The following is a 26,424-nucleotide window of genomic DNA, read 5'->3' on the forward strand; positions in this document are numbered from 1 at the left end:
AATTCAATGGGGTTCCTGTTCTAGAACATGTTTTACCAAAAGAAAACAGAAGCTAAGAAACTTAACGAAGTTTTAAAAAGTAAATAATGCACAGAAAACATTAAACAAAAGATATGAAGGAAACTGGGATAAGATACCAGTAATCCCAGCACTCTGGAGGCTAATGCAAAGAATTCTGTGCTACAAAGAAGACCTGCTTCAAGAAAGGATTTGGGGGGGCTGGGGATTTAGCTCAGTGGTAGAGCGCTTACCTAGGAAGCGCAAGGCCCTGGGTTCGGTCCCCAGCTCCGAAAAAAAGAACCAAAAAAAAAAAAAAAGAAAGGATTTGGGGGAGTTTCGGAGATAGTTCAGTAGATAAAGTGCTTGCTGCACAAGCATAGGGCCTAAATAAGATTCTCCAGTACCCACCTTAAAAAGCTGAACATCGAAAAACATTCTGCAGGACAAACTGTAGGTGAAGGTTTTTAAAAAAAAAAAAAAAAATTTATTATATGAGTACACTGTCGCTGTCTTCAGACACACCAGAAGAGGGCATCAGATCCCACTACAGTTGGTTGTTGTGAGCTACCTTGTGGTTGCTAGGAATTGAACTCAGGACTCTCCGGAAGAACAGCCAATACTCTTAACTGAGCCACCTCTCTAGGTCCCCTAGGTGGAAGGTTTTGTGAATGGTTTTTGTCCCTCCACTTGAGGCTTTGCCTGATTACAGAAAGTAGCTGGTTCAGGCTTTATGTCCCTCATTACTAGGAATCTCTGCTAAGGTTACCCTCATAGATTCCATGGAGTTTCCCTTGCACTAGAGAATCTACCATTATCATTATCAAAGATCCGAGACTTCATCTAGCAACTGATGGGAGGAGATGCAGTGTTCCACAGTCACACATCAGGAGGAAGAATAGGAGGAACCAGAGAGGTCACAGATGCTACAAGAACAGGACCCATAGGATCAATTGACCAGGACTTGTGGGGGCTTGCAGAGATTAGGGGGCCTGTAGGGGTCTGGCGTCTGCATGTATGCTATGGCTAAGTAGCTTGGTGTTCTTGTAGGGGCTCCTAACAATGGGAGAGAGGCTATCTTTGACTCTTTTACCTACTTTCAGACACTTCTCTTACTGGGGCTGCCTCTTCCTGACCTTGTTTGATGTGATGGTATGTGCCTGGTCTTACTGAGTTTGGCTATTTGATTGATATCCCTGGGAAGCCCATTCTCCCTTGAGGGTCTTTCTGTGTACCCCTGGCCATCCTGGAACTCTATAGATCAGGTTGGCCTCAAACTCATTCACAGAGTTTAATCCCAAGTACTGGAATTAAAGTCATGCACAACCACCACCCCAACAGTTGAACTCTTTTTAATAAGCCCTCTGCAATAGCACTCCTGTTTTGCAGAGTACCATTATCTTCAGTACTTAGGTATCTAAGCTGTCATGACAGGATTTGTAAAAGGAAATTATATGAGTTCTTTAGGAACTTATGGCAAAAGAAACCCCTATCCAAATAATGATAATAATATATTAATATGAATCTTTTCCCATACTTAATTAGTTCCATAAAGAAGTATACTACTTAATAAGGCAACAGCCATGTTATTTGTGGGGAAGAAATTGAAAGATAAAGAAAAAGAAAGTTAATAGTTTTCTCATAATTTTAAAAATATTTTTCATTTTATGTATATGGGTATTCTGCTTATATGTATATTTTCTATACCTGTGTACCATGAATGTATGTACCTGGTGCCAGAAGGTGTCAGATCCCTGGAACAGTTGTAAACCACCATGTTAGTTCTAGGCATTGAGTCTGAGTCTTCTGAAAAGGCAACAAATGCTCTGAACACTGAGTTATTTCTCTATAGTCACAGGTTTTTACAGAAAGGGCAAAAGCACAATTTCAAAATAAAAAAACATTTATAAAGAAAGATATTATGGCTAGGGAGATGACTCAGTTGGTAAAATACTTGCTATGTAAGCATAGGGTCCTGAGTTCTAATCTGTAGCACTGTAGCACCCACTTAAAATGGGGGGGGGGGGTCAGCGGCAAGAGATGGCTCAGATGTTAAGAGCTCTTTTGGCCCCTGTTCAGTTTAAACCCCCATATAACTGCTCACAACTCTCTGTAACTTCCAGTTTCAGAGGATCCAACACCTCTTTTTGCCTGTAGTACACAGACAGATGCAGGCAAAACACACAACATACATAAAATAAAATAGAGCTGGGGATGTTGCTCAGTTGGTAAAGTACTTACCCAGCATTCATTAAGCCCCAGGTTCAATCCTCAGCACCCACAACTGGCAACAAACTCACTCCAGTTCAAGGGGACCCAATACCCTCTTCTGCTCTCCAAGGGTACCAAACTTGCAAGTGGTACACAGACTAACACAGAAGCAAAGTATCCAGGCACATAAAAATTAAAAAAGTAAATATTTGTTTGCTGTTGTTTTTGTTTTTTGAAACAGGGTTTCTCTGTGTAGTCCTTGCTATTCTGGAACTCAGAGATCAGCCTGCCTGGGCCTCCTAAATTCTGGGATTAAAGGTATGTGCCACCAGCATCCAGCTAAAAATAAATCTAGAAAGAAAGAAAGAAAGAAAGAAAGAAAGAAAGAAAGAAAGAAAGAAAGAAAGAAAGAAAGAAGGGAGGGAGGGAGGGAGGGAGGGAGGGAGGGAGGGAGGGAGGGAGGGAGGGAGGGAGGGAACGAGCTGTTTTTATTTTTCAAAAAAGGGTAAAAATGGTCCACTGGTATTACACTCCAGTTAACATTTCAGAGCAAATCATCTGAAATTCAAAGAAGGAATTAAGATACAGCAGTTTCTATAGCATGGCCTCAATGTTCAAAGATAGAGCTGCCAGGGTTGTTATATACTAGGAAACTTTGTACTAGGAAACTAAAAGTAGCTCGCTACTTGACAAATGAAGTTGCTCTTGGCTTTACCACAGCACACATGGTTAGTGTCGACTGTGAATGGATTGTGGCTCCCTATCTGCACCTCTCAGACCACTGGAATCTGTAATCGAAAAGAGCCAGCCATGCCATCCTTACAGAGCATCAGCATCCATCTGCCTCTATTTCTGTTCCCAAGCATGGTCTGAGCTTGCCTATATCATATAAAAAAACTGAACTAATCTAAAAGAAACTTTGGCTTCCTTGTTCCTGTTACAAATTCTGTTTAGTATATAAAAATGTGAAGAAAAAAATATAGACTAGGAACTTTGTGTCAGAAAACCAAGCTACTTTGTCAATGAATTGAAATAGTAATAGCAAACTTTAGGGCACAGAAAGAAACATTCTCAAGTTGTACAATTTTTTTCTATAGGAGTGACAGTTCCCATTCTGAAACATGTCAAATATGCCACTATAAAGTTAACAAAATAATTTCTGAGGAAGATCGTATCTTTGAAAACTGCCTATAAGAACAGAACATAAATCAAAAAAGGCCTGACTTAGTTAACGGTCACAGGAAATTTGCTGTATGCTTAGGTACTAAAATAGAATTTTAAAAAATGATTGAAAAAAATGTCCTTGGGGCTGGGGATTTAGCTCAGTGGTAGAGCGCTTACCTAGGAAGCGCAAGGCCCTGGGTTCGGTCCCCAGATCCGAAAAAAAGAACCAAAAAATAAATAAATAAATAAATAAATAAATAAATAAATAAATAAATAAATACAAGAAGATGACTATTAAACATGTTGATACATTTTCTAGTTTATTCACTTGCTTTCCGCAGTTTCTCAAACCAAATACATGATTTATCATTTTCTTGGTTCATAAACTTCTGAAGCTATCAGCAACATAACATTCATCAGTTCAGCAGCATTATGTTTCCAAGTATCTTCACCTCCTCCAGCAGAGAGGAAGGGAACAGTAGCCCAAATTCCTTTATAAATCTAACTGAAATGTGAAATAGGATGTCTTCAGTGTCTTTAACCTACAGAACAGAATTAATAACAAAAGTTACACCTAACTTACCTTTTCACTTTTTAAAAAGCATTCCAAGCCAGGTGTTGTGCTCATGCCTATAATCTCAGCTTTTGGGAAATAGAGGCAGAGGATCAAAAGTTCAAAATGCATCACCTTATTTGTGACAATTCTATCTTCATGATCTGATCATGATTGTTAAGATTTGTTAAGTCTTTTATGATTCCCAGTATCTACAATTCTGAAAATATAGATGCACAAGCTAGTTTTATGTCAACCTGAAACAAACTTATGCAAACATATATATGACGACGACGACGACGACGACGACGACGAGGCTATTAACTTGGAAGGATTGAGAGGTGAGTTAGGAGGAAGCATACCTAAGAAGACTGGTGGAAAAGGGGGGAGGGAAATGATGTAATTCTATTCCAATTAAGAACATATTACTAGGGGCTGGGGATTTAGCTCAGTGGTAGAGCGCTTACCTAGGAAGCGCAAGGCCCTGGGTTCGGTCCCCAGCTCCGAAAAAAAGAACCAAAAAAAAAAAAAAAAGAACATATTACTAAATAAAATAAAAGGAAACATGAGCTGGAAAGATGGCTCAGGAGAGCACATGCTATGCAAGCATGAGTACCTGAATTTGAATTCCCAGCACCTTCATAAAAAAAGCCAGGCATAAATACGTGGACACAGACAGCCACACACAGACATATACATATACATGTGCATGTGTGTACACACACACACATATATACACAACACACACACACACACACACACACACACACACACACAAAGAAAAAAAATGAATGTGGGCATGGATGGACAAACAATTATCCCAGAATTTCAGAGGCAAAGACAGAAGGATCAATAGCATTCAAGCTAACCTTGGCTTTATATCAAATTCAAAACCTGGCCTATATATGAGACCCTGTTTCAAAAAAACAAAACAAAAGAAAAAGAAAAGAATCGCCCTTTCGTTATATTATAAACATCAGGACACTTTTTATTCCTTTATGAAGTAAATATTTGGGACTGGGAATTTAGCTCAGTGGTAAGGCCCTGGGTTCGGTCCTCAGCTCTTGGGGGAAAAAAAAGACAAAATGAAATAACTATTTTTCATAAGTATAAAATTATAGCTAGTAAGAGATCCAATATAAATACCCAAGAGAAACTAGGTATGGTGGCATACATCTGTAACTCTAGCACTTGAGAGGCACAGGCAGATGGATATGAATAAAGGTCAAGGCCAAGCTTCAGCTGTGTAGCCAAGTTTGAAGACTGGGCTACATAGTAAGTTTTAGGCTAGCATAGCTACAGTGAAACACTGTATCAAACAAAAAAAGAAAAGGAGATCTGATTCTACCAGAGCAAAACCAGGTATTTATTCAAAGTCCTGGAGATTGCTTATAGTGTTGTTAAGGGAAAATAAAAACAAAACTAAAAAACACTAAAGAAATAAAGAAATCCCAGTTAAAAATCAAAGGGGCTAGAGCTGGGCAGTGGTGGTGCACACCTTTATTCCCAGCACTGGGGAGGCAAAAGGAGGCAGAGGGAGGCAAATCTCAGTGAGTTCAATGCCAGCCTGGTGTACAAAGCTAATTCTACAACAGTCAAGTCTAAACAAAGAAACCTATTAAAAAATGGGGTATGGGGGTTGGGGATTTAGCTCAGTGGTAGAGCGCTTGCCTAGCAAACGCAAGGCCCTGGGTTCGGTCCCCAGCTCCGAAAAAAAAGAAAAAGGAAAAAAAATGGGGTATGAAGCTAAATAAAATATTCTCAACTGAGGCATCTAGAATGGCTGGCTGAGAAGCACTTAAAGAAATGTTCAGGGGCTGGGGATTTAGCTCAGTGGTAGAGCGCTTACCTAGGAAGCATAAGGCCCTGGGTTCGGTCCCCAGCTCCGAAAAAAAAAAAAAAGAACCAAAAAAAAAAAAAAAAAAAAAAAGAAATGTTCAACATCCTTAGTCATTAGGGAACTGTAAATCAAAATGATCCTAAGATTCTACCTTGTACCAGTCAGAATGGCTAAGATCAAAAATTCAGGCGAAAGCAGATGCTGGCAAGGATGTGAAAAAAGAGGAACACTCCTCTGTTGCTAGTGGGACTGCAATCTGGTAAAATCACTTTGGAGATCAATCTAGTGGTTCCTCAGAAAATTGGAAATAGTTTTACCTGAAGACCCAGCTATACCACTACTAGGCATATACCCACCCCAAAGATGCTCCAACATATAACAAGGACACATGCTCCACTATGTTCATAGCAGCCTTATTTATAATAGCCAGAAGCTGGAAAGAGCCCAGATGTCCCTCAACAGAGGAATGGATACAGAAGATGTGGTACATTTACACAATGGAGTACTACTCAGCTATTAAAAGCAACAACTTCATGAAATTCTTAGGCAAATGGATGGAACTTGAAAATATCATCCTGAGTGAGGTAACCCAGTCACAAAAGAACACACATGGTTTGTACTAACTGATAAGTGGATATCAGCCCCAAAGATCATTATATCCATGATACAACCCACAACCATATGGAGCTTAAGAAGAAAGAAGACCAAAGTATAGATGTTTCAATCCTACATAGACTGGAGAACAACATAATCACAGGAGGTAGAAAGAAGGAGAGAAGAGGGGGAGAGGAAAAAAAAAGGCAAGGCAGGAACAGGTATTGGAAGGGACAGGAGAAAAGTACAGAGGGTCAGGAAATTGAATAGAAACATGTAGCAGTGGGGAATAGAACTGAGGGTAGCAACTAGAAAGGCCAAGACTCCAGGGAAGAGAGAGGCTCCCAGGACCCAATGGCGAAGACTTTACCAAAATGCCCAACAAAGGAGAGATACAATGTGTAGAGACCACCTCCAGTAGGTAGGCACGGCCCCCAGGTGAGGGATGGGGTCACCTAATGCAACTCAAAATTTTTATCCCAGAAATGTTACTGTCCAAAGGGAAGACAGAGGGAGAAGAAAAAAAAAAAAAAAAAAAAAAAGAACAGAGAAGGAAAGGCCATCATCCAGAGACCACCCCACCTAGGGATCCACCCCATCAAACCCCCATACAATTACTGATGCCAAGAAACACTTGTTGACAGGAGCCTATATGGCTGTTCCCTGGGAGATTCTACCAGCCCAATACAGATGCAGATACTCACTGCCGACCATCAGACTGAGCCCGGGGACCCCAGTGGAAGAGCTAGGGGAAGGACTGAAGTAGCCGAAGGGGACTGCAACCCTATATGAAGAACAATATCAACTAACTGGACCTCCTAGAGCTCCCAGGGACTAAACCACCAACCAAAGAGTATATATGGAGAGAACCACGACTCCAGATACAGATGTAGCAGAGAATGGCTTTATCTGACACCAATGGGAAGGGAGGGAGGCTTGATGCCCCAGTGTAGGGGAATATTAGAGGGGTGAAGCAGGAGGGGGTAGAGGAGCTCCTTCATAGAGGCAAAGGGGAGGAGGGAGAGGGGAGATGGGATGGGGGTTTGTGGAGGGGTAACCAGAAAGGGGGATATCATTTGAAATGTAAATGCATAAAATGATTAAAAAAGAAAAACCTGGGTTGGGGATTTAGCTCAGTGGTAGAGCGCTTGCCTAGGAGGCGCAAAGCCCTGGGTTCAGTTCCCAGCTCAAAAAAAAAAGAAAAGAAAAAGAAAAACCTAAAGAAAAGGGGGAAGGGGGGCTGGTACCAGGGAGATGGCTCAACAGGTCAGGTACCACAAAGCCTGGTAACCTGAGTTCAATCCCCAGGACCCACATGGTAGAAGAACAGAACAGACTCCTGGGGGTCATTTTCTGACCTTCATACATGTGCTAAGGCACCTTAGTATGAATAATCCCCACCCAAACGCACATAAATAAATAAATAAATCTTTAAAAAAAGAAAAAAGAAAATGGCTGTAGAGACAACTCAGTAAGACCTCAGCTATGCAAGCATGAGGATCTGAGTTCAGATCTCAGCACCTAAGCTGGGCTTGGTGCTGGGATTGGTGACACATGCACTTAAAAAGAGCGTTTGAGGCCAGTCTGAATATGAACATGATGAATTTAAGGCTATCCACGGCTACACAATGAGCCTCAGTCTCAAACAAATCAATCAACAAACTAAGGCTGGGCTTAGCCACATTCAGATCTGTAACCTTAGTGCTGTGGTGGGCAGACAGGAGGATGTTTGGGATCAGCCCCATTCTAGTTTCCAGTTCAGTAAAAGGCCATCTTAGAGGAATACGGCTAAAAGTGGAAAGGCAGAACACTAAGCATCCTCTTCTGCCCTCAGTGAACAAAAACACAGGTGTGTATTAGCATACGAGCAGATCAAAACAAGAAAAAAAAACATGGCTTAAAAACAGAAAAACTGGGGCTGGAGAAATGGCTCAGTGGTTAAGAGCACTGACTGCTCTTCCACAGGTCCTGAGTTCAAATCCCAGCAACCACATGGTGGCTCACAACCATCTGTAATGGGATCCGATGCTATCTTCTGGTGTGTCTGAAGACAGCTACAGTGTACTCATAAAATAATAAATAAATTTAAAAAAAAAAAAAAAAACAGAAAAACTTCGGGGTTGGGGATTTAGCTCAGTGGTAGAGCGCTTGCCTAGCAAGCGCAAGGCCCTGGGTTCGGTCCCCAGCTCCGAAAAAAAGAAAAAAAAAAAAAACAGAAAAACTTCAAGAATTAAATCTTGCTACCAAAAGCATAGTAAGTCTAGGGACTTACAGTCTTCACTGCATATACTATTCTGTGCTTGTCAACAATTTCCTCATACCTATACATAGTTCTACACACAACCTCAAGATGACAACATTCTGAAGTTCTATTACATAAAAGCCAAATCATGTAAACAAGCCTTAAGTCCCAGCACTCAGGAGGCAGAAACAAGAGGAACTTGAATTTTCAAGTTTGAAGCCAGCCTGGTCTACAGAGTAAGTTGTAAGCCAGCTAATGCCACAGTAATATGCTGTCTCAAATAATGGTGGTGGTGGTGGTGGTGGTGGTGGTGGTGGTGGTGGTGGTGATGATGATGATGATGATAATGATGATGATTAAAGTAAAATTGTATAAACATTTCACAAACAACCAAAGCAGAACAAAAGAATTAAAATAAGGAAGTATGGACTTCAAATGATGCAATGACAAGTTTCTCAGAGAAAAACACAAGTTTCTGATGCAAGACTATATATAGAAAAAACAATTCATAACTAGACCTGATGGCATACACCTATTTCACTCAGCACTTGGGAGGTAGATGTGAAAAGATTAGAAATCCATGGCCATTCTCAATCACATAAATTTCAATATAGCCTGAACTATATGAGACCCTCTCTCAAATAAGCAAATGAATGTCAGAATTTATGTTGCAGAATAAGAACTAGTATGCAGGGGCTGGAGAGATGGCTCTGTGCTTAAAAGCACTGTCAGAGGACCCAGGGTCAATTCCTATACCCACATGTAGGCTCACAGGATCCATAACTCCAGTTCCAGGGGATCTAACACCTTCATAAATGTGCATGCAGGCAAAACACCAATATACATAAAAATAAAGTTTTTGTAGGTAGGTGTTTGTTAGGTTTTTGGGGTTGGGTTTTGTTTGTTTTTGTTTTTCGTTTTGTTTTGGTTGCTTTGTTTGTTTGTTTGCTCTGGTTTTGTTTTTCTGAGACAAAGTCTTACTATACAGTTTTGACTGACCCGAAACTGGCTATGTAAACCAGGATGTCCTCAAGAGAACTGCTTGCCTCTGTCTCCTGAGTGCTGGGATTATAAATCATAAGACATCATTAGAAGGAGTGATGAGTAAGTTAGAAATAATACCAAATAAAAGAAATAAAACCACAACAAATATTAGTTCCAGGAGAAAGAAAGGATGATCATTTTTTTTTTTTTTTTTTGGAGCTGGGGACCGAACCCAGGGCCTTATGCTTGCTAGACAAGCGCTCTACCACTGAGCTAAATTCCCAACCCAAGGATGATCTAAAAAAAGTAATCATAGCTTGCTACATAACTTCACATGTGAATCACATTGTATATACCATACACGTGGTCATAAGGCCAACGATGAATATTTAACTAAAGCCACCATGCGACCATTGTTAGAATGAAGTGGTAGGGAAAGGAAGGAGGGAAGTAGTGCAGGGTCAAGAGAAATGTAAGTTTATTTTTATGCTATGATTCAAAGTGATAAATCAACAGAATATACCTAAATCTGAATAGTTCAAAGTTCAACTATCAAAATATATAATAGTCTCAGAAGGGACAAAATGCCAAGACATATAGAAAACTGGTGCTCTACATTTTTTAAAAAGTTATTATTATTGTATGTGTCTGTGTATTATGATAAGCAAGGGAGACATGCTCAACAGAGCCTAAGTAGGTTTAGTGACAACTCTGTATAGTTGGTTTTCTCCTTCCACTTCTAAGTGGGTTCTAGAGCTAGAACTCAGGTCACCCAGCATGCACTGATACACTTATACCCAGGCGACCATTCTATTAGCCCTCATTTAACAAATCTTTTAAGTTTAATATGTTTATTATTAACATGTTTATTTTTAATATTTTACATACACATATAATACTGATTAAAAATAGTATTTGGAGCCATCAAGATAGGTCTGTGGGTAAAGGCATCCATCTACTGCCAAGCCTGAGGACCTAGGGTTCTCCATGATATAAACAGAGAACTAACAAGTTGTCTTCTGACAGTCAAACATGTGCTAATGCTCAGGTATACACCATTGCCTCCTGATACAGAAAATAAATAAAATGCAATTTTAAGCATAGTATTTCGGGGCATGTCCCTTTAATCAGAATAATCAGGAGGCAGTGTTTGAGACCAGTCTGATCTACAGAGCTAGATCCAGAACAGCCAAAGTCACACAGAATGACCCTGTTACCAAAAAAAAAAAAAAAAAAAAAAAAAAAACCAAAAAGTTTAAATATAAACTCTGACTTCTCTGTAGAACAAAGATTGGCATAGTATTTTTCAAATCTGTATTAGAATATTTAGAATTCCTTAAGGATAAGCTTAAAATATATTAAACTCTTCAGGTAAATCCTTTATACACTAATCAAAGAGCTACCAAATAGTTCTATAAACTCATATTGAATGTTTTCAACTTTTAAATTTTTTTTCATTTACATTACAACAAATATTTAAGAAGTTTATACACAACTTCTTAAATATGCATGTACATGCAACTTCATATGCATGTACGAACCTGAAAAAAATGTTAGCCAAGCATAGCGACACACAACTTTAATTCCCGCACTCAGAAGGAGGCAGAGGCAGAAGTTAGAGGCCAAACTATAGTGAGTGCCAAGGCAGCCAAGGATACATGAGAGACTCTGTCTAAAACAAACAAAAAACTAAACTCGCAAAATGTACAAAAGGAATACAATCCCACAGAAACACACACAAAGAAGAACCAACAAAAAAAAAAATTAATCACATAAACACACAACTTTTTTCTTTAAAGAAAAAAAAAAGGATAAGATTCACTCAGGAATATGCTTGTCAGCAAGCATGGGGACCTGAGCTCACCTAGAATCTATGATAAAAGGCCTAGTGCCATCAGATAGCATAAGTTTATAAACCCAGAACTAGGGAGGTGGAGATAGACAGATAGATCCCCACAACCTATTCTATTTGGATAAGCTCTAGGCCAGCGAATAATTCTACCTCAAAAGACAAAGTAGAGGGCAAGCATGACCTAGTGGGTTAATGTGCCCACTCACTGATTCCTGCAAGCATCCTCTGCATTCCCCATGTACATGTGGCATATACACAAATAAAATGTGATTTTAAAATAAAAAATAAAGGGAATAGCCCAACAAACATGAAAAATGCAGTCAAGAAAGCCAAGACTCTTAGTATACAACCAGAGGGACTTGATGAAAGGTAATCTTGTTATAAGTGAGGTCTGTGGTTAGAGGAAAAGGAAGGTGAGAAAAGAGTATGAAGGTGACAAGAGGTAGCAATGTTGGCACAAACAACATTAAAGGAACTGTCACAAGTATTTTGCAACACTGAAAGTGAAAATGAAAGCTTGGAACTAGAGAGATGGCTCAATAATTAAAAGTATCAGTTGCTATACCAGAGGACCTGGTTTGATTCCTAGTACCCACAACCATCTGTAACTGCAGTTCTATGGTGTCTGACACCCTCTTTTGTCCTCTTTAGGCACACATGTGGTTCACATACATACATGCAAGTAAAGCTTCCATACACATAAAATAAATCTAAGTATTAACCTTAAAAGCTAATCTAAATGTAGAAAGGTACATGGGCAGAAAAGACATTCAGTATATATTATTTTGAATTTCAAGACAAACAAACACAAGATAGGTATGGAGGCTTACATTCTCAGTCCTAGGGAAGACTGAAAGAGTATTACTTTGTGCTCCAGGACAGCCTGGAATATACAGTCAGTTCTAGGAATACTTGAGCTACACAATGAGACCTATCTCAAAGGAAAAAAAAAAAAAACCTTAAAAAATTAATTTCCCTATATATAACACTTCTAGACATTTTTAATGCTTTAATGCTTTTAAAAAATAGGATAACAGTAATTTTTCCCATTTATTATAAGTCTGAATGGCCTCACACTGTAAGGTCCTTTATACAGTCCCACACTACTGTGCAAATCAATAACTGCCTACATACAAATTATTTTAATTATTACATTTTATTTGTTTGGGAATGTGTATGCCACAGTACATATATGGAAATCAGAGGACAATTTCAGAAATCACTTTTCTCCTTCCTCTGTGTGAGCTCAGGGAACAAATTCAGGTCTTCAGGCTTGGCAGCAGGTGCTTTTCCCACTGAGCCCTGTCATGGCCTGACTTTGCTAGTTGTTGAGATAGTCTAGTTATTTAGTCACTCGGGCTGGCCTCTAACACTAGATCCTCCTGTCTCAGCTTCCTCATACTGTAATTTCAGATGCTCATCATCACACTTGGAGATTTACTCTTCATCTTAGTAATTTAACATTTTTATTATTATTGACCATGTAGAGGGATTATCTACAAATGTACTATGAAACATATAGCATAATGCTGAGATTTTATTATAAAATTAAATACATATATGCAAACCCAAGAAGTATGCATAGAATATATCTTTGTTAATATTATGTGCCTCTTGTTTGAGGTGTAGAAGAGCTAAGTAAATCCTATATCCCAGTATATAAAGTCAAACTTGAGGCCAGATTAAGTTTAGTGTGTCAGTTTAGTGTGTCACACACACACACACACACACACACACACACACACGCACACACACACACACACACATATATATATACACACGTATTTATACATACATACATACATAAAAAAATACAAAATCAGAAAAGCAAAAGAGTAAATAGAGGAACTCAGTGGTAGTGTTTGCCTAGCATGTGTAAAGGCCCTGGATTCAATCACTAGTACTAGAAAAGAAAACATTTATTTTTACATACTGTAATTTTTCAAAAAAATATTTAATTTCTAAGTTAACTTGATACATGTGATGAAAAATAATAAATCAGAGTATGTGCTGCATTTCACATACACCCAATTTTTTGCCAATTATACCTGGTTTCTTACGAAAAGGAACATGTTCTAAAAAATGATTAAAATCTTAACTTCTCTGGAAATTTTTATTGTAATAGTCCTATATTGAAATGGCTTAAACATTAATGCTTAATACACAGTATTAATCCATTATTAAACAAAGCCACTCAAACAATGTTCAGAATGTGTGCAAAGTTTTATACACACACACACTGGCATATCAGCCCACAGTGCAGTAAATGTTTCCAATACATGAAGCTATAAAGCACCTACTACCAAGAAACAGAAACTTCTGGGAGAAATGCAGCTGAGTGCACTGCAGAATCCTTTCCTAACTTGTACGAAAGGCTCTATCACCAGCAATAAAAGAGAAGAATCTTTTTTTTTCTCTTTTCTTTTTTTTCCGGAGCTGGGGATCAAACCCAGGGCTTTGAGCTTGCTAGGCAAGCGCTCTTCCGCTGAGCTAAATCCCCAACCCCCCACCAGCAATAAAAGAAAAGGAGGGAAAGAGAAGGGAAGGGAACATAAAGAAAGGAAAGAAAAAAGAAAAATGAAGAGCTTGGGCCCACACGTAGATATGGGTGCTCACAGTCACCCCGACTGACAACATGTGCCCAGGTTTCAAAAGCAACTTGTGAAAGGAGGACCAATTCTGGAATGCTCTCCTCTGACCTCCACACTCTTGTTTATATGTGCATAGACACAAAAAATAAAGAAATGTATTAAAATGTGAAAGATAAAAACTGGAACAATATAAGAACATCTGACAATCTCTAATAAAGCACACAAAGAACATCACTATAATAAAATCTGCTACACAAAGGGCTACATTCAAAAGGTTGCATATTTTAAAAACACTTCTTATAGATGAGGATAGAACTCTGGTAGAGTTCTTACCTAGCAGCGTAAAGCCCTAGATTCACTCCAAAGCATCAGAAACAGAAAAATAAAACAGAACTCTTAAGATCGGGCAGTATTCTGTAACTCAGCTCTAGGGAAGAAGCAAAATGACTGGATACTCAAGGTTCTCTTCAACTATCTTGCAAATTTGAGGCAAGCCTAAAGCAAAAGATTTTGGAAATTATGTCATCTGCATCATTAAGAACTCCTCTTGTTGGGGATTTAGCTCAGTGGTAGAGCGCTTGCCTAGGAAGCGCAAGGCCCTGGGTTCGGTCCCCAGCTCCGGAAAAAAAAAAAAAAAAAAGAACTCCTCTTAACTTCCATGTAGGCTCTAAACCATTAACACTAAAAAACCACAGGCCCATACAACAAATTAAGTTTCTGAATTCATAAAAGATACAAAACACTTCTCTTGTATACGGTAAAGACTACTAGATGCTACCATGTGTACACTCACAAGAATAGATGCAATGATGGTTTTTGAGGAGAACAGAGATTTTTTTTTTTCGCGGGAAACAGACAGGGTCTTACAATATAGTCTCAAGCCAGTCACAAAACAACAAAGCATCACAAAACCTTACCTCCTGGGATGGTTGAAATGGCTCAAAGCTTAAGAGCACTGGGTGCTCTTCCAGAGGACTACGGTTCAATTCCCAGCAACCACATGATGTTTCACAACTGTCTGTAACTCCAGTCCCAGGGGATCAACACCCTATATGGTCTTCATGGGCACTGGGCACACACATAGTTCAAAGACATACATGTAAGCAAAACATCCATATGCATTAATAAGCACTAGCTGGTGGTGGTAGCACTCAGGAGGCAGAGTTCAAGGCCAGCCTGGTCTACAGAGTGAGTTCCAGGAATAACTAACTCAGAAGAATTCTCATCACTTCTTTTTAAAAAGGGAGAGGGTGAATCAGGAGTCCAATGTCTTTCTCAAAGAAGCAATCTTGGGTGACATGAGAAACTGCTTCAAAACAATTACAAAAGTAAACAACAGCCTTTCCTATCTAACAGTGTCAAACACAAAGGCAGCAAGCTTGAACTATCTTTAAGAACAAAAAGAAAACCATAGTGTTTATAAGTAAATGGGAAAATACTAGGACCAAGAGTGGTAGTAAACGCTACCACCCTCAGCACTCAGGAAACAGAAGCAGGCAGATCTCAGTGAGTTCAAGCAGTGAGTTCAGGTCAGCCTAGTCCATAAGAGAGCCAGGCCAGCCCTGGTTACAAAGTGAAACTAGGTTTCAAAATTGTGTGGTGTGTGTGTGTGTGTGTGTGTGTGTGTGTGTGTGTGTGTGTGTGTGTGTGTGTGTTGGGGGGGCTGAATAGGTTGGAATTTGAAGCAGAAACTGGATATTTGGGGGGGTCTTGTAGATCATTATAAGAGGTACATATTTATTTCCCCTAAAGTAACAACAAACAAGCTTTAAATAAAGAATTTATGATCTGTTATTGTGGTGCAAGACTATAACCCCAGCACTGAAGCAGAATTCAAAATTCAAAACTAACCGGGGATACATTAAAATTTAAAAAAAAAAAAAAAGGCAGGAGGGAAGGGATTACAAGACTTGGATTTTAAGAGCACAATGGCTATTGTGTAACTTAAGAAAGAGACAATGGCAGCTGAGACTAGATAGAGGAGAGGGAGAGGGAGAGAGGGAAAAAGAAAGAGGGAGGGAGAAAGGGAGAGGGAGAAAGAGAGAGGAAGAGTTGGGCAGAAATTAACAGAGAGGACACCAAATGAACAAGATGAGCAGGGAGGAACTAAAGATATGCAGGCATGTCTATCCTTTGGCCATACACAACAGGGTGGGGACAATGATACCCTTTATAGTCACGAAAGATTAAAAGAAGCTTATTTTAATTAAAAAAAATCATTTCCACAAAGGAAGTTTCTCCAGAACCTTCCATACTTCATTATCAAAAGTCAACCACAGTGAATATTAAAAGACTTATTCTACCAGATATCACAACATACACCAATACCATACCTCAGAAGATTCGACATGAGGACAGCAACCCAGGCAACTTCATGAGAGCTTGTTTTAAAAAGCAGGCACTGGGGTATAACTCAGTGGTAGAACACTTGCCCAGATATAAAAGATCAAGCAACGGGTTGGGGATTTAGCTCAGAGGTAGAGCGCTTGCCTAGCAAGTGCAAGGCCCTGGGTTCGGTCCCCAGCTCCGGAGCTCCGAAAAAAAGAAAAAAAAAAAAAAAAAAAGGTCAAGCAAGTCCAATTCTCGACCTCGACACACCACAAGAAACAGAATTAAATGGCTTTTCCCACAGATAGAAGGTAACTAGACAATCACCCTCCTTTTCAAAAATGGAAAAGCTATAAAACCTCCACTACAAAACCACATTCTGTATGATTTTGTTTTAAAACAATTTAGTATCAAGGATCAAGAAAAACTTGAAAACTACGGTAAGCTTGGAAGTTTCATATTAGTGATTATTAAATTCCTAATAAAGAAAGGCAGTAAGAGCAGGACATGAGTACTGGTTATCTCTGAATAGGTCTTAGAACATTTAGGCCTCTAATTATAATAGTACATACTGAAGAACCTAGCTTTATCAGGCTTCTGTGTCAATAATTAACTACCTATCACTAACTTTGTAAAGGTCCACACTGATTGGCATTCAGAAAGAGATGGAATAGCTCAATCTAAACACAAATACACAGGCCCAAATGTGAAAAGCAGAAGCATAAATAAGTCCTGAAAAGAGAAGTCATACTTCCTAGATACAGTATGAAAAAAACCTGCCAGTCCTACTTGGTCTTTTAAATACCACTACAAACCACTAAACTGTTGCCTGAAACAGGATCTTGCTTATGTGAGCCAAGCTAATCTTGAACTTAGTACCTTCTGCCTTAACCTCCTGAGGACTATTATAGATCTGTACCACTGTTCCTGTTGTTCAAACCACCAACTTCTAATTCACAAGTAAAAATCCCTTCACCATTGCAGCTGCTTAAAATTACAACTACCAAACTGTCAGCCTGTATCAATACGTCTAAAGTGATAGCAGATCTTTTATATTGCTTCAATAATAGTAATAAATCCCCTAACTTCTCCTATGATCTAGCATATAATCAAGTGCCAAAAATCTCCCTTTTCCAGAGAAAGAATCTATCTGGCTTTTAGTCAGGCATCACGGTCCCAACTCTAAATTACCCATCATGGGTTGGGGATTTAGCTCAGTGGTAGAGCGCTTGTCTAGCAAGCGCAAGGCCCTGGGTTCGGGCCCCAGCTCCAAAAAAAAAAAAAAATTACCCATCATTTTGAAAAGCAACACTGAGTATTGTCACTGTAAATAAACTCTTAAGATAGAAAATGAAAAACAAAAAACAAATAACAGCTGTCCAGTTTAATAAATGGGAAGGTCACTGACCAGCAAGTAATGTCACATCATTCTGTTGATGCGCTAAACTGTGGCTTCATCAGTGAATTTATCTCCTCTTTGTCATTCACATATCCCAAATGTACTGAGACTGTAAAGGGAGAAGCACCCTCTGTAACTCCTTAGAGAGTGCTTTAGAAGCGCATTAATTTAAAACTGCTCTATTTTTTTCTTTTACAATGCTAACACCAAAGAGTTTGCTAATGAATTTAACAAGTTCAGGTGATGAAAGATTGGTGCTTTAGGAGAGGAGAATAAACTGTACATTACAGCCAGCTGTGGTGGCACATACCTGGGATCCCAGCGTGTGGCCAGCAGAAGCAGAAGGCCAGGCTGAGCTAGTTAGCTATATTCAGCTCCAGGCCATAAGACCCGGTCTCAAACATACAAATACAAAGAGACAAACAAAAACTAGTGCACTACAGAAGGTACCAAGGTATGAAATTCAGTTTCCCCTTACAGAATAATGTACTATGGCAAACTACCTATTAAATCATAGGTAGTATTAATCTAGTAAAAGTTTACAATTAACACTGAGAAGTTTAGCAACCAAAATCTTTTTTTTTTTCTCCCCACGTGGAGAGGTTTAATGAGAGAAGAGTAGAGGAGAGGAAAGGCCGGCCATGAGCACGTGGAGGGAAGGGGTGGGGGTAGAGAGAAGGGACAGGGAAGAGAGGAAGAGCAGGGAAGAGAAGAGAACAAAGAGCTAGCAACCAAAATCTTACTTTGAACTTCAACTACTCCATGCTAAATCATTGTCTACAAATCCAACCTCTACGAGACTAGGAAAGTAAATTCTTTACAGGTAATTATTGAGCACATACTAGGAAATGAGTACAACGCCGTGGTACCTCCAAGCCATTATAGCCATTTACCCACATTCTACCTCTCTCTAGTACTAAAGATACTATATATCAGTAGTTTATAAGTGATACATGCAAATAATATTTAATAATTATGTACATTATTAAATATTTCAAATTATAACTAAAGCTCTGATGTTTTATTCCCACTCCTTATAGATTTTTTTCTTAGATTTATTTTATGTATGTGAGTGCTCTATCTGCCTGTACACCTTCATGTCAGAAGAGGGCACTAGATTACATTATAGATAGTTATGAGACATGGGATTGCTGGGAATTGAACTCAGGACCTCTGGATATGTTACATATCCATTTTAGTGAAAACTACTGACCCAGACCATTTAATCATACAGAGAGTGACTTAGTTATCTTTTGTTTTTTTCTGTGCCTTACTTTTAGTCAGTGTTTAGTAAAGAGGAAAAAAAAAAAATATATATATATATATAAAATGAATGGGCAAAGGAACATTAAAATGTCAATCTGTGCTGAGCTACCATTCTTGGATAAGTGTAGCTACTATTCCTCATCAAGGAATCCTTTCTCTATAGCAAATGAAGACAAACATAGAAAACAACAACTGAAATCAGAGATCAACAGATCATCGGGACCCCAGTCCAAACATATGTGTCATAGCTTCTACATCCACGGCTCAGGAAGCATCGAGAGAAAGGGAAAGACTATAAGCAAGTCAGCTGTAAAACAGTCATTCCTACAAATGGCTGCATAAACAATACCAGAACAATGGCAATATCAATGTTAACATGAAGGGAGAAAATTTCACAGGGTTCTGTCTACCTCCCCCATTACTCCCTAGACAAAGAACTACAGGTAACTAATGATTGCTGGGAGGAGAATTAGCCTCTCCCAGGGACAAGCCCTTTTACTGGTTCAATAAAGAGTGGTCAGCTTTGGGCTGGAGAGATGGCTCAACGGCTAAGAGCACTGACTGTTCTTCCAGAGGTCCTGAGTTCAAATCCCAGCAACCACATGGTGGCTCACAACCATCTATAATGAGGTCTGATGCCCTCTTCTGGTGTGTCTGAAGACAGCTACAGTGTACTTATATATAATAAATAAATAAATCTTAAAAAAAAAGAATAATTAAAAAAAAAGAAGAGTGGTCAGCTTTGAAACTATATACATACAAACAATTATAGCAAACTTGGCAAAATAAGTATTTGCTCATATGCATGCATGCATACACACATATACATAACAGCAAAAATCGAAGAAAGAGGCCATGAACTTCAGAGTAAGGGAAATGTGGGAGGGTCTGAAAAAAGAAAAATGATACAATTCTATTACAATTAAAAAACATATTTAAGGGCTGGAGAGATGGCTCAGTGGTTAAGAGCACTGATTGTTCTTCCAGAGTTCCTGAGTTCAATTCCCAGCAACCACAAGGTGGCTCACAACAACCATCTGCAATGGGATCCGAAAGAAGGAAAAAAAGAGATTTGCAGTTATGTTCAGTGGCTCACTCTGTAATCCTAGCAATCAAGAGGCTAGTTATGCAGGAAGACTAGAGGTCAGCTTGGATAACATAACAAATTCAAGTTCAACCTGCACTACAGTAAGATTGTATCAAAAAAGCCAGAGCTAGAAGAGTCGATCAGGGATAGGTCCCTGTCTAGATGCACAAGGCCCCAGGTTAAAGTCCCAACACTGAGAAAGGAAGAATTAAGAAATCAATACTCGGGCTGGAGAGATGGCTCAGTGGTTAAGAGCACTGACTGCTCTTCCAGAGGTTCTGAGTTCAAGTCCCAGCAACCACATGGTGGCTCACAACCATCTGTATTGAGATTCAATGCCCTCTTCTGATCTGCAGGCACACATGCAGGCAGAAAGCCGTATGATGTATACATAGTAAATAAATATTTAAAAAAAAAGAAATCAATACTCTCTACACAATCAAAAGCTTTTTTTGAGGGGCGGGGGGAATTAAAGACAAGGTTTCTCTGTTTAGCCTTGGCTGTCCCGAAACTCACTCTGTAGACCAGGCTGGCCTAGAACTCAGATTCTCCTGCTTCTGCCTCCCAAGTGCTGGCAAGCCCCACCACCCAGGCTAAGAATGTTTTAAATCTGTCAATTCTTGAATAAAATGGGGAGAAATAATCCTGTTTCCACAAAGATGAAAGGAAGGAGGTACAGAGAAATAATTATGGAAAATGTTTAATTTTGATTTGAATTCTGAAATGTTTATCACCCAACTTTTCTTTGAGACAGGATCTCATTGTGAAGCCCTGGCTAACCTAAAATTCACTATATGGACCAGCTGGTTCAAACTCACAGAGATCTGTTTCTGCTTTCTGAGTGCTTGGAATTAGTCATATGCCACTATGCCCAATACTCATCCAGTATTTTTTTAATTGTGCTCTGAGGACTTAGCATACTTTTTAAAAATATACAAGTTTTAGCCCGGTGGTGATGGTGGTAGTGGCGGCGGCGGCACAGACCTCTGACTCCCATCACTAAGGAGGCACAGCAGGCCTCTCTGAGTTCAAGGCCAGCCTGGTCTACAGAATGAATTCCAGGATAGCCAAGGCTACACAAACAAACTGTCTTCAAAAAACAAAAAACAAACGACTAAAATAACATACAAGCTTCACCTTTAATATTAGGATTTAGCAGAGGCAGGAAGATCTCTGTGAGTTTGAAGCTAGCCTGGTCTATATAGCAATCCAGGACAGCCAGGGCTACATAGAGACCCTACCTCCTCCCAAAAAGAATATGCAAGCTTCAAGTGCTAGGAAGGTAGCTCAGGTGGTAAAGTGCTGGCCGTGAAAGTATAGGACCCATCCCCAACACTCAAGTAACAAAGCTAAACATGGTAGCCTGTGTGCTGGGGAGGTGGATACTGCTGAGACTTTTGAAAACTGGCTTAATCACTGAGCCCCAAACTGGTGAAAGGCAGAAAAAGATGAATGCCACCTGAGGAAGATTCATGATTGTCCTCTAGCCTATCTATCCATCCAAGTACACACACACACACACACAGAGAGAGAGAGAGAGAGAGAGAGAGAGAGAGAGAGAGAGAAACTGTAAAAACTACAACCCAGATCTGTTGGTAAACACCCGTAATCCCAGCACTAGCAGATAGAGGCAGACAGATCTATGTAAAGTTCAAGGCTACCCTGGTCTGTATAGTGAATTCCAGGAGGAAAAAGGCTACATAGATAGATCTTGTCTAAAACAATACACATACCTAGCACACACAAAGGTTCTAAACTGATGTAACATGGTAAAATAAAGACATGTCAAGCAAAGACATTAAAATTCTCAGCATCCATGAAAGCAGGCATAATTAATTCCCTAGATAACATATGAATTCTTTAAGAGAAGAGGGAAGGCAAAACACCAAACAATGCTCATAAAATAAAAATAAGTAATTTTAGGGGGAAAAAGTTAAGCTGGGTCAGTGAGATGGATCAGAGAATAGAGGTCCTCACTGTCAAACCTGGTAACCTCAGTTCACTCCCTGGGATTTGCAGTGTACAATGAGAGAACTGACTCCTGAGTCCCAAAAATTGTTGTGTGACCTCCACACATACACTATGGCAAGCAAACACATACAAATAATTATAAATATTTAATAAAAAGTCAAGCCTATTGTATGCTACTCAAGATATTTATGATATCAGCTAAAAATAAAAGCTACTTACTAACCCATCTTCTGAAAAATGTCTAAAGCTGCATACTTTCAGAGATATAAAAGGTGAAACAATTGACAATCCAGGCAAAACAGGATATAAACCCAAAATTCATCATAATTTCTAGAACCTCAACATAGCTTACTAGACTGGCCTTGCACTCAGGTCCAGTGTCATCTGTCACTAACACGGAATTCAAGGCCCCACTTTACTAGATAAACTGCCGGAAATTTCTTGTTTGCACTAATGCATCAGACTTTTTTAAATGTGTAATTATGGATAGGTAGTAGGCACTGCTCATTTAAATTAAAGCCAAAGGGTTCTGTGAAGTTTGTTCTCTACTTGACAAATCCTATCTGCCCCAACTTACCTTACGCAATGTAAACAGATAAATAAAACTGATGCAGATATTAGCACCTGTTTATTCAGACATCCCCAAAAGATTCTCAAACCATTCAGTAGCTCCAACAAAAGCTTACAAAATCTTTCTGTAGTTACCTTGAAGTTTGACATCTAATTTGCCCATTTCAAACATACCCTAGCTTACACTTAGAAACTACTTTATCAACTTGCTCCTCTTTGGTTTAATTTTCCTGCAGCAAAACTAACAAAAACAAACCCAAACAACCTTTACTAAGACTTTAATTCATACTTTGCTACTTCTTCAAAAGAAGCATTTTAAATTTTCACAGGCACATTTCATAACACATTAAACAAAAAACTTTCACCGGATCATTTATAAATGTATCAATTCTGTTTCTATTTTAAAATGTACAGTCTTGCAGGGCATGGTGTCACATGCCTTTAATCTCAGCACTTGGGAGGAAGAAGCAGTGAATCTATGAGTTTAAGGCCAGCCTGGTCTACAAAATGATTTCCAGACAGTCAGGCCTACATAGAGAAACCCTGCCTCAAAAAAGAAAAAACAAAATATACAATCTTAATTTGATATAAAGTAAATCAACAAGAGCTAGAATAAAAGTTTAATTTTAGAATTTCTTTTTGGTTCTTTTTTTTTTTTTCGGAGCTGGGGACCGAACCCAGGGCCTTGCGCTTCCTAGGAAAGCGCTCTACCACTGAGCTAAATCCCCAACCCCAATTTTAGAATTTCTTAACGCCAGGTATATCACTGGTATTCACACCCTTAAACTTAAGGAACACTTCTGAGCAGCTGTAAATCATTTGACTGTGCCCTATTTCATGTCATGTAAGCCAAAGACTAGTTGCCCCCAGACCTGTCAGGCATTCAGGAAGTGACTGGTCTACTAGGGTTGGAAATAAATCAAGAATTTGGAATATTTCTCATACTGAAACAGACAGAAAAAGGTCAAGTAAGATTGCACTTAAGAATAACCATCATGATGATTTGGTAAGAAAGTACCACTAAAAGGCGTGTTTCCCCTATTCTGCTCAGTCCAAAATTGATGCAGCTACAATTCTGTATTACTGTATTAGTTTCTGTTTACTAGGTAGTTGAACTTAATTCTCCTTGTATATGAACTAGATTTCACTTCTAAATCCTCACGTTAAAATGTCTTTCGCCACATTTTAATTTTCTATCCCAAGCTACTAAAAACACCTGGCGAGTGGCTGAGTATGTATGTATGTATGTATTTATTTATTTATTTATTTAGATCTTAGAAATCTGTTAACAATAATGTCTGGCCTCTAATCTGCTTAATGTTTTTCACTTCTTACCAAGAAAATCCATTAAAAATCAAAGAGAACTACAAGCACCACACAGACACACTCTCAAATCTCAGTCATGAAAAATTAAGTCACATTCCGGCCATAAACTGTGCAAGACACTTCCAGTTAGCATGGGCTTTACACCGACAACCATATCAGAGTAAGTGGTAGGGGGTTGGGGCTATTAACAACACTGTGAATCAGAGCCAAGAGCAGCAGCAGTCTAGGACTAACAGCAAGGCCAGTCTCTGAAGGGAGCTGTAACACAGTATCACAATGCTGGATTTCTGAATGCCATTTTAAGGGAGCGAGAGGGTAAGAACTGGGAATCAAGTGTACTAAAACCGTCTGATCAACGTCTGAGGAGAGGAAACCTAAGACAAGGTTTTATGGCAACATCAGCTGTCTAGTCTCGTCTCACCTTAAACACAACTTCACTTCAGGTCGTTCTTAATCAAAGTCAACCACTCAAAGGGTGAAGGGTGGCAGTAGTAAATGAAAGGATGGTCATCGCCCTCATCAGAGGCAAAGACCCTGGGAAAACCAGAGGTTCCCTAATAGGAAAGGACTCCCAGGAGCAAAACAGAAAAAGCCCTGTCCTCTCTTCTCCAGCCAAAGCTGTTGGAAATCAGATTAGGATGTTGTCGGAGGTTTTTTTTTTTTTTTTTTTTAAATGAAAGAGTGATATGAGAAAATGGCACAGAAAAATGAGGGGGCCTGGAAGGGTTCAGCCACCCATGGTCAGGGCGTCCCTGCACCTAGACAAGATAACAACGCCACCCGAGCGCACCGGCAATGGCCAGCCAGCGCCCGGTACCCCGTCACTGCGAAAGCTTCGCCCCCTCCCCTAGCGCCCCAATTCCCAAACACCGCTCCCCCTTCCACCTCCCTGCCCTCGATATTCCCACGGCTGGCCTCTCGGTCCTTCGCCAAGCACCCCACGCCCCAGCCTCCCCTCCCTCCGGCCACCCACCCCGGGGCGCTCCGCGCTGGCCTCCCCGCAGCTCACTCGACCCCTCCCCCTCACCTCTCCTCAGCGCCTCCTCGTAGCTGAGGAATCCGATCCGTGACTCCTTGGCGCCCATGCTCCCCTCATCCCCTCGGCTGGGGGTCGGAGCCTGGTTTCGCCCCCACCCCCCTCCCGCCTTCTTCGCGGCGTCGCCGGCTGACGGTGTCGGCGTCCCCGGCCCCCTCCTCCCCCAACACTAACAAGTGCGGCTTCTGCCCCAGCGACTCCTCCCGACCGCCGCCGCCTCCTCCATGCCGAGTCACGTGACGCGCTCCCACCCCGCCCCCTAACCCTCCCTCCTACTCCGCCCTTCTCCTCTCTCTCCTCCCTTCGCGTCTCTCCTCACTCCTCCTCTCCTCCCTTCCGCCCCCCCCTCCCGCCAGCACCGCCGCGGGTCACCTGACCCGAGGCCCAGGACTGTTCCGGGTAATGGCCGCCCGAGGCCACGCTCCGCCCCACCCCACGCTAACAGCGCGCAGCAGCGCAGGGGCGGGGCGGCCTCGCCTCACGTAACGCGTCATCCTCATCTTCCCGCCAATCCTAAGCCCCGAGTCCCGCCTCAGCGCTCCGCTGGCCAAGAGGGCAGTGACTTCCGGGGCGCCCGAGGACGGTTCTTCCCCCCCCCCCCCCACGTTCTGGCGTTCGACGGGCGGGGCCGGAGCGATGACGGTTGGTCCTGCGGTGGCCGAGACCCACCTTGGAAGATTCGGGGAATGTTAGGGAGCAGGGGTCTGAGGGAAGCGGTGCTGGCGACAGAGGAGCGGGCAGGCGGGGAACCCCTAACGTTCAGGGGATGTTGGCAGAAGTGAAAGATGAGAATCTCAAGGCTTCTCTGAGAAGATACCATTTTTTTCCTTCTAGTAGATGGATCCTAAAGACAGGACAGTGAACCTTGTCACAGAATTATTTTACATTCTGCGCCTTCCCGTTCTCCGGACGCAGCTGCTTTAGCTTTTCTTTCAGAGTCCCAGCCACTATGTCGGCCCATCTTCTGAACCTGTTGCCTCCCTCCCCCAATTTTTTAAGCCACCTCGTGTCATTTTGGTCGGTTGGGTTGGGTGTTTGTTTCTGACCCAGAGATCTGCTTTGTAACTCAGTCTGGCCTCGAACTTGGAGGGTCGCATGCCTCAGTTTTCCTTGTACTGGTCCTACAAGGAGTACCACCACACCAGGCCCTACCTCCTTCATGCTTCAGCCTAACACTTGCCTTCTAGAAATAAAACAGTTCAAAATGCATAATATATATATATATATGAATGTAATAGCATTAAGAACATTTACATCAACTACTTGATCTAGTTGAGAACTGAAACTTTTCACTCAACAATAATGGTAGTTCCTCAAGACAACTACATTTCTCCTGTGATTGGCTTATTTCATTGTGTAGTAGCTTATCAGGCTTCCCCATATGATCCAGCAATTCCACTTCTGAGTATGTGA

At 40.5% G+C, this 26,424-nt stretch overlaps 1 protein-coding gene across 2 annotated transcripts in view; it reads right to left on the minus strand.

The window, feature by feature from the left end:
• Positions 1-25,248, minus strand: part of Usp32 (ubiquitin specific peptidase 32) — a 148,732-nt gene extending 123,484 nt beyond the window's left edge. Inside the window, exon 1 of one of the 2 annotated variants that reach the window (NM_001401667.1) lies at positions 25,003-25,248. In NM_001401667.1, coding sequence (NP_001388596.1) covers positions 25,003-25,060 — 58 coding nt within the window. In that variant the 5' untranslated portion in view covers positions 25,061-25,248. The remainder of the gene's footprint in view (positions 1-25,002) is intronic. The other variant, XM_087572114.1, reaches the window with a different exon arrangement.
• Between the last annotated feature and the right edge of the window lie 1,176 nt (positions 25,249-26,424).

Source organism: Rattus norvegicus, chromosome 10, assembly GCF_021556685.1.
Source record: "Rattus norvegicus strain SHRSP/BbbUtx chromosome 10, alternate assembly SHRSP_T2T, whole genome shotgun sequence".
Lineage (NCBI taxonomy): Eukaryota > Metazoa > Chordata > Mammalia > Rodentia > Muridae > Rattus > Rattus norvegicus.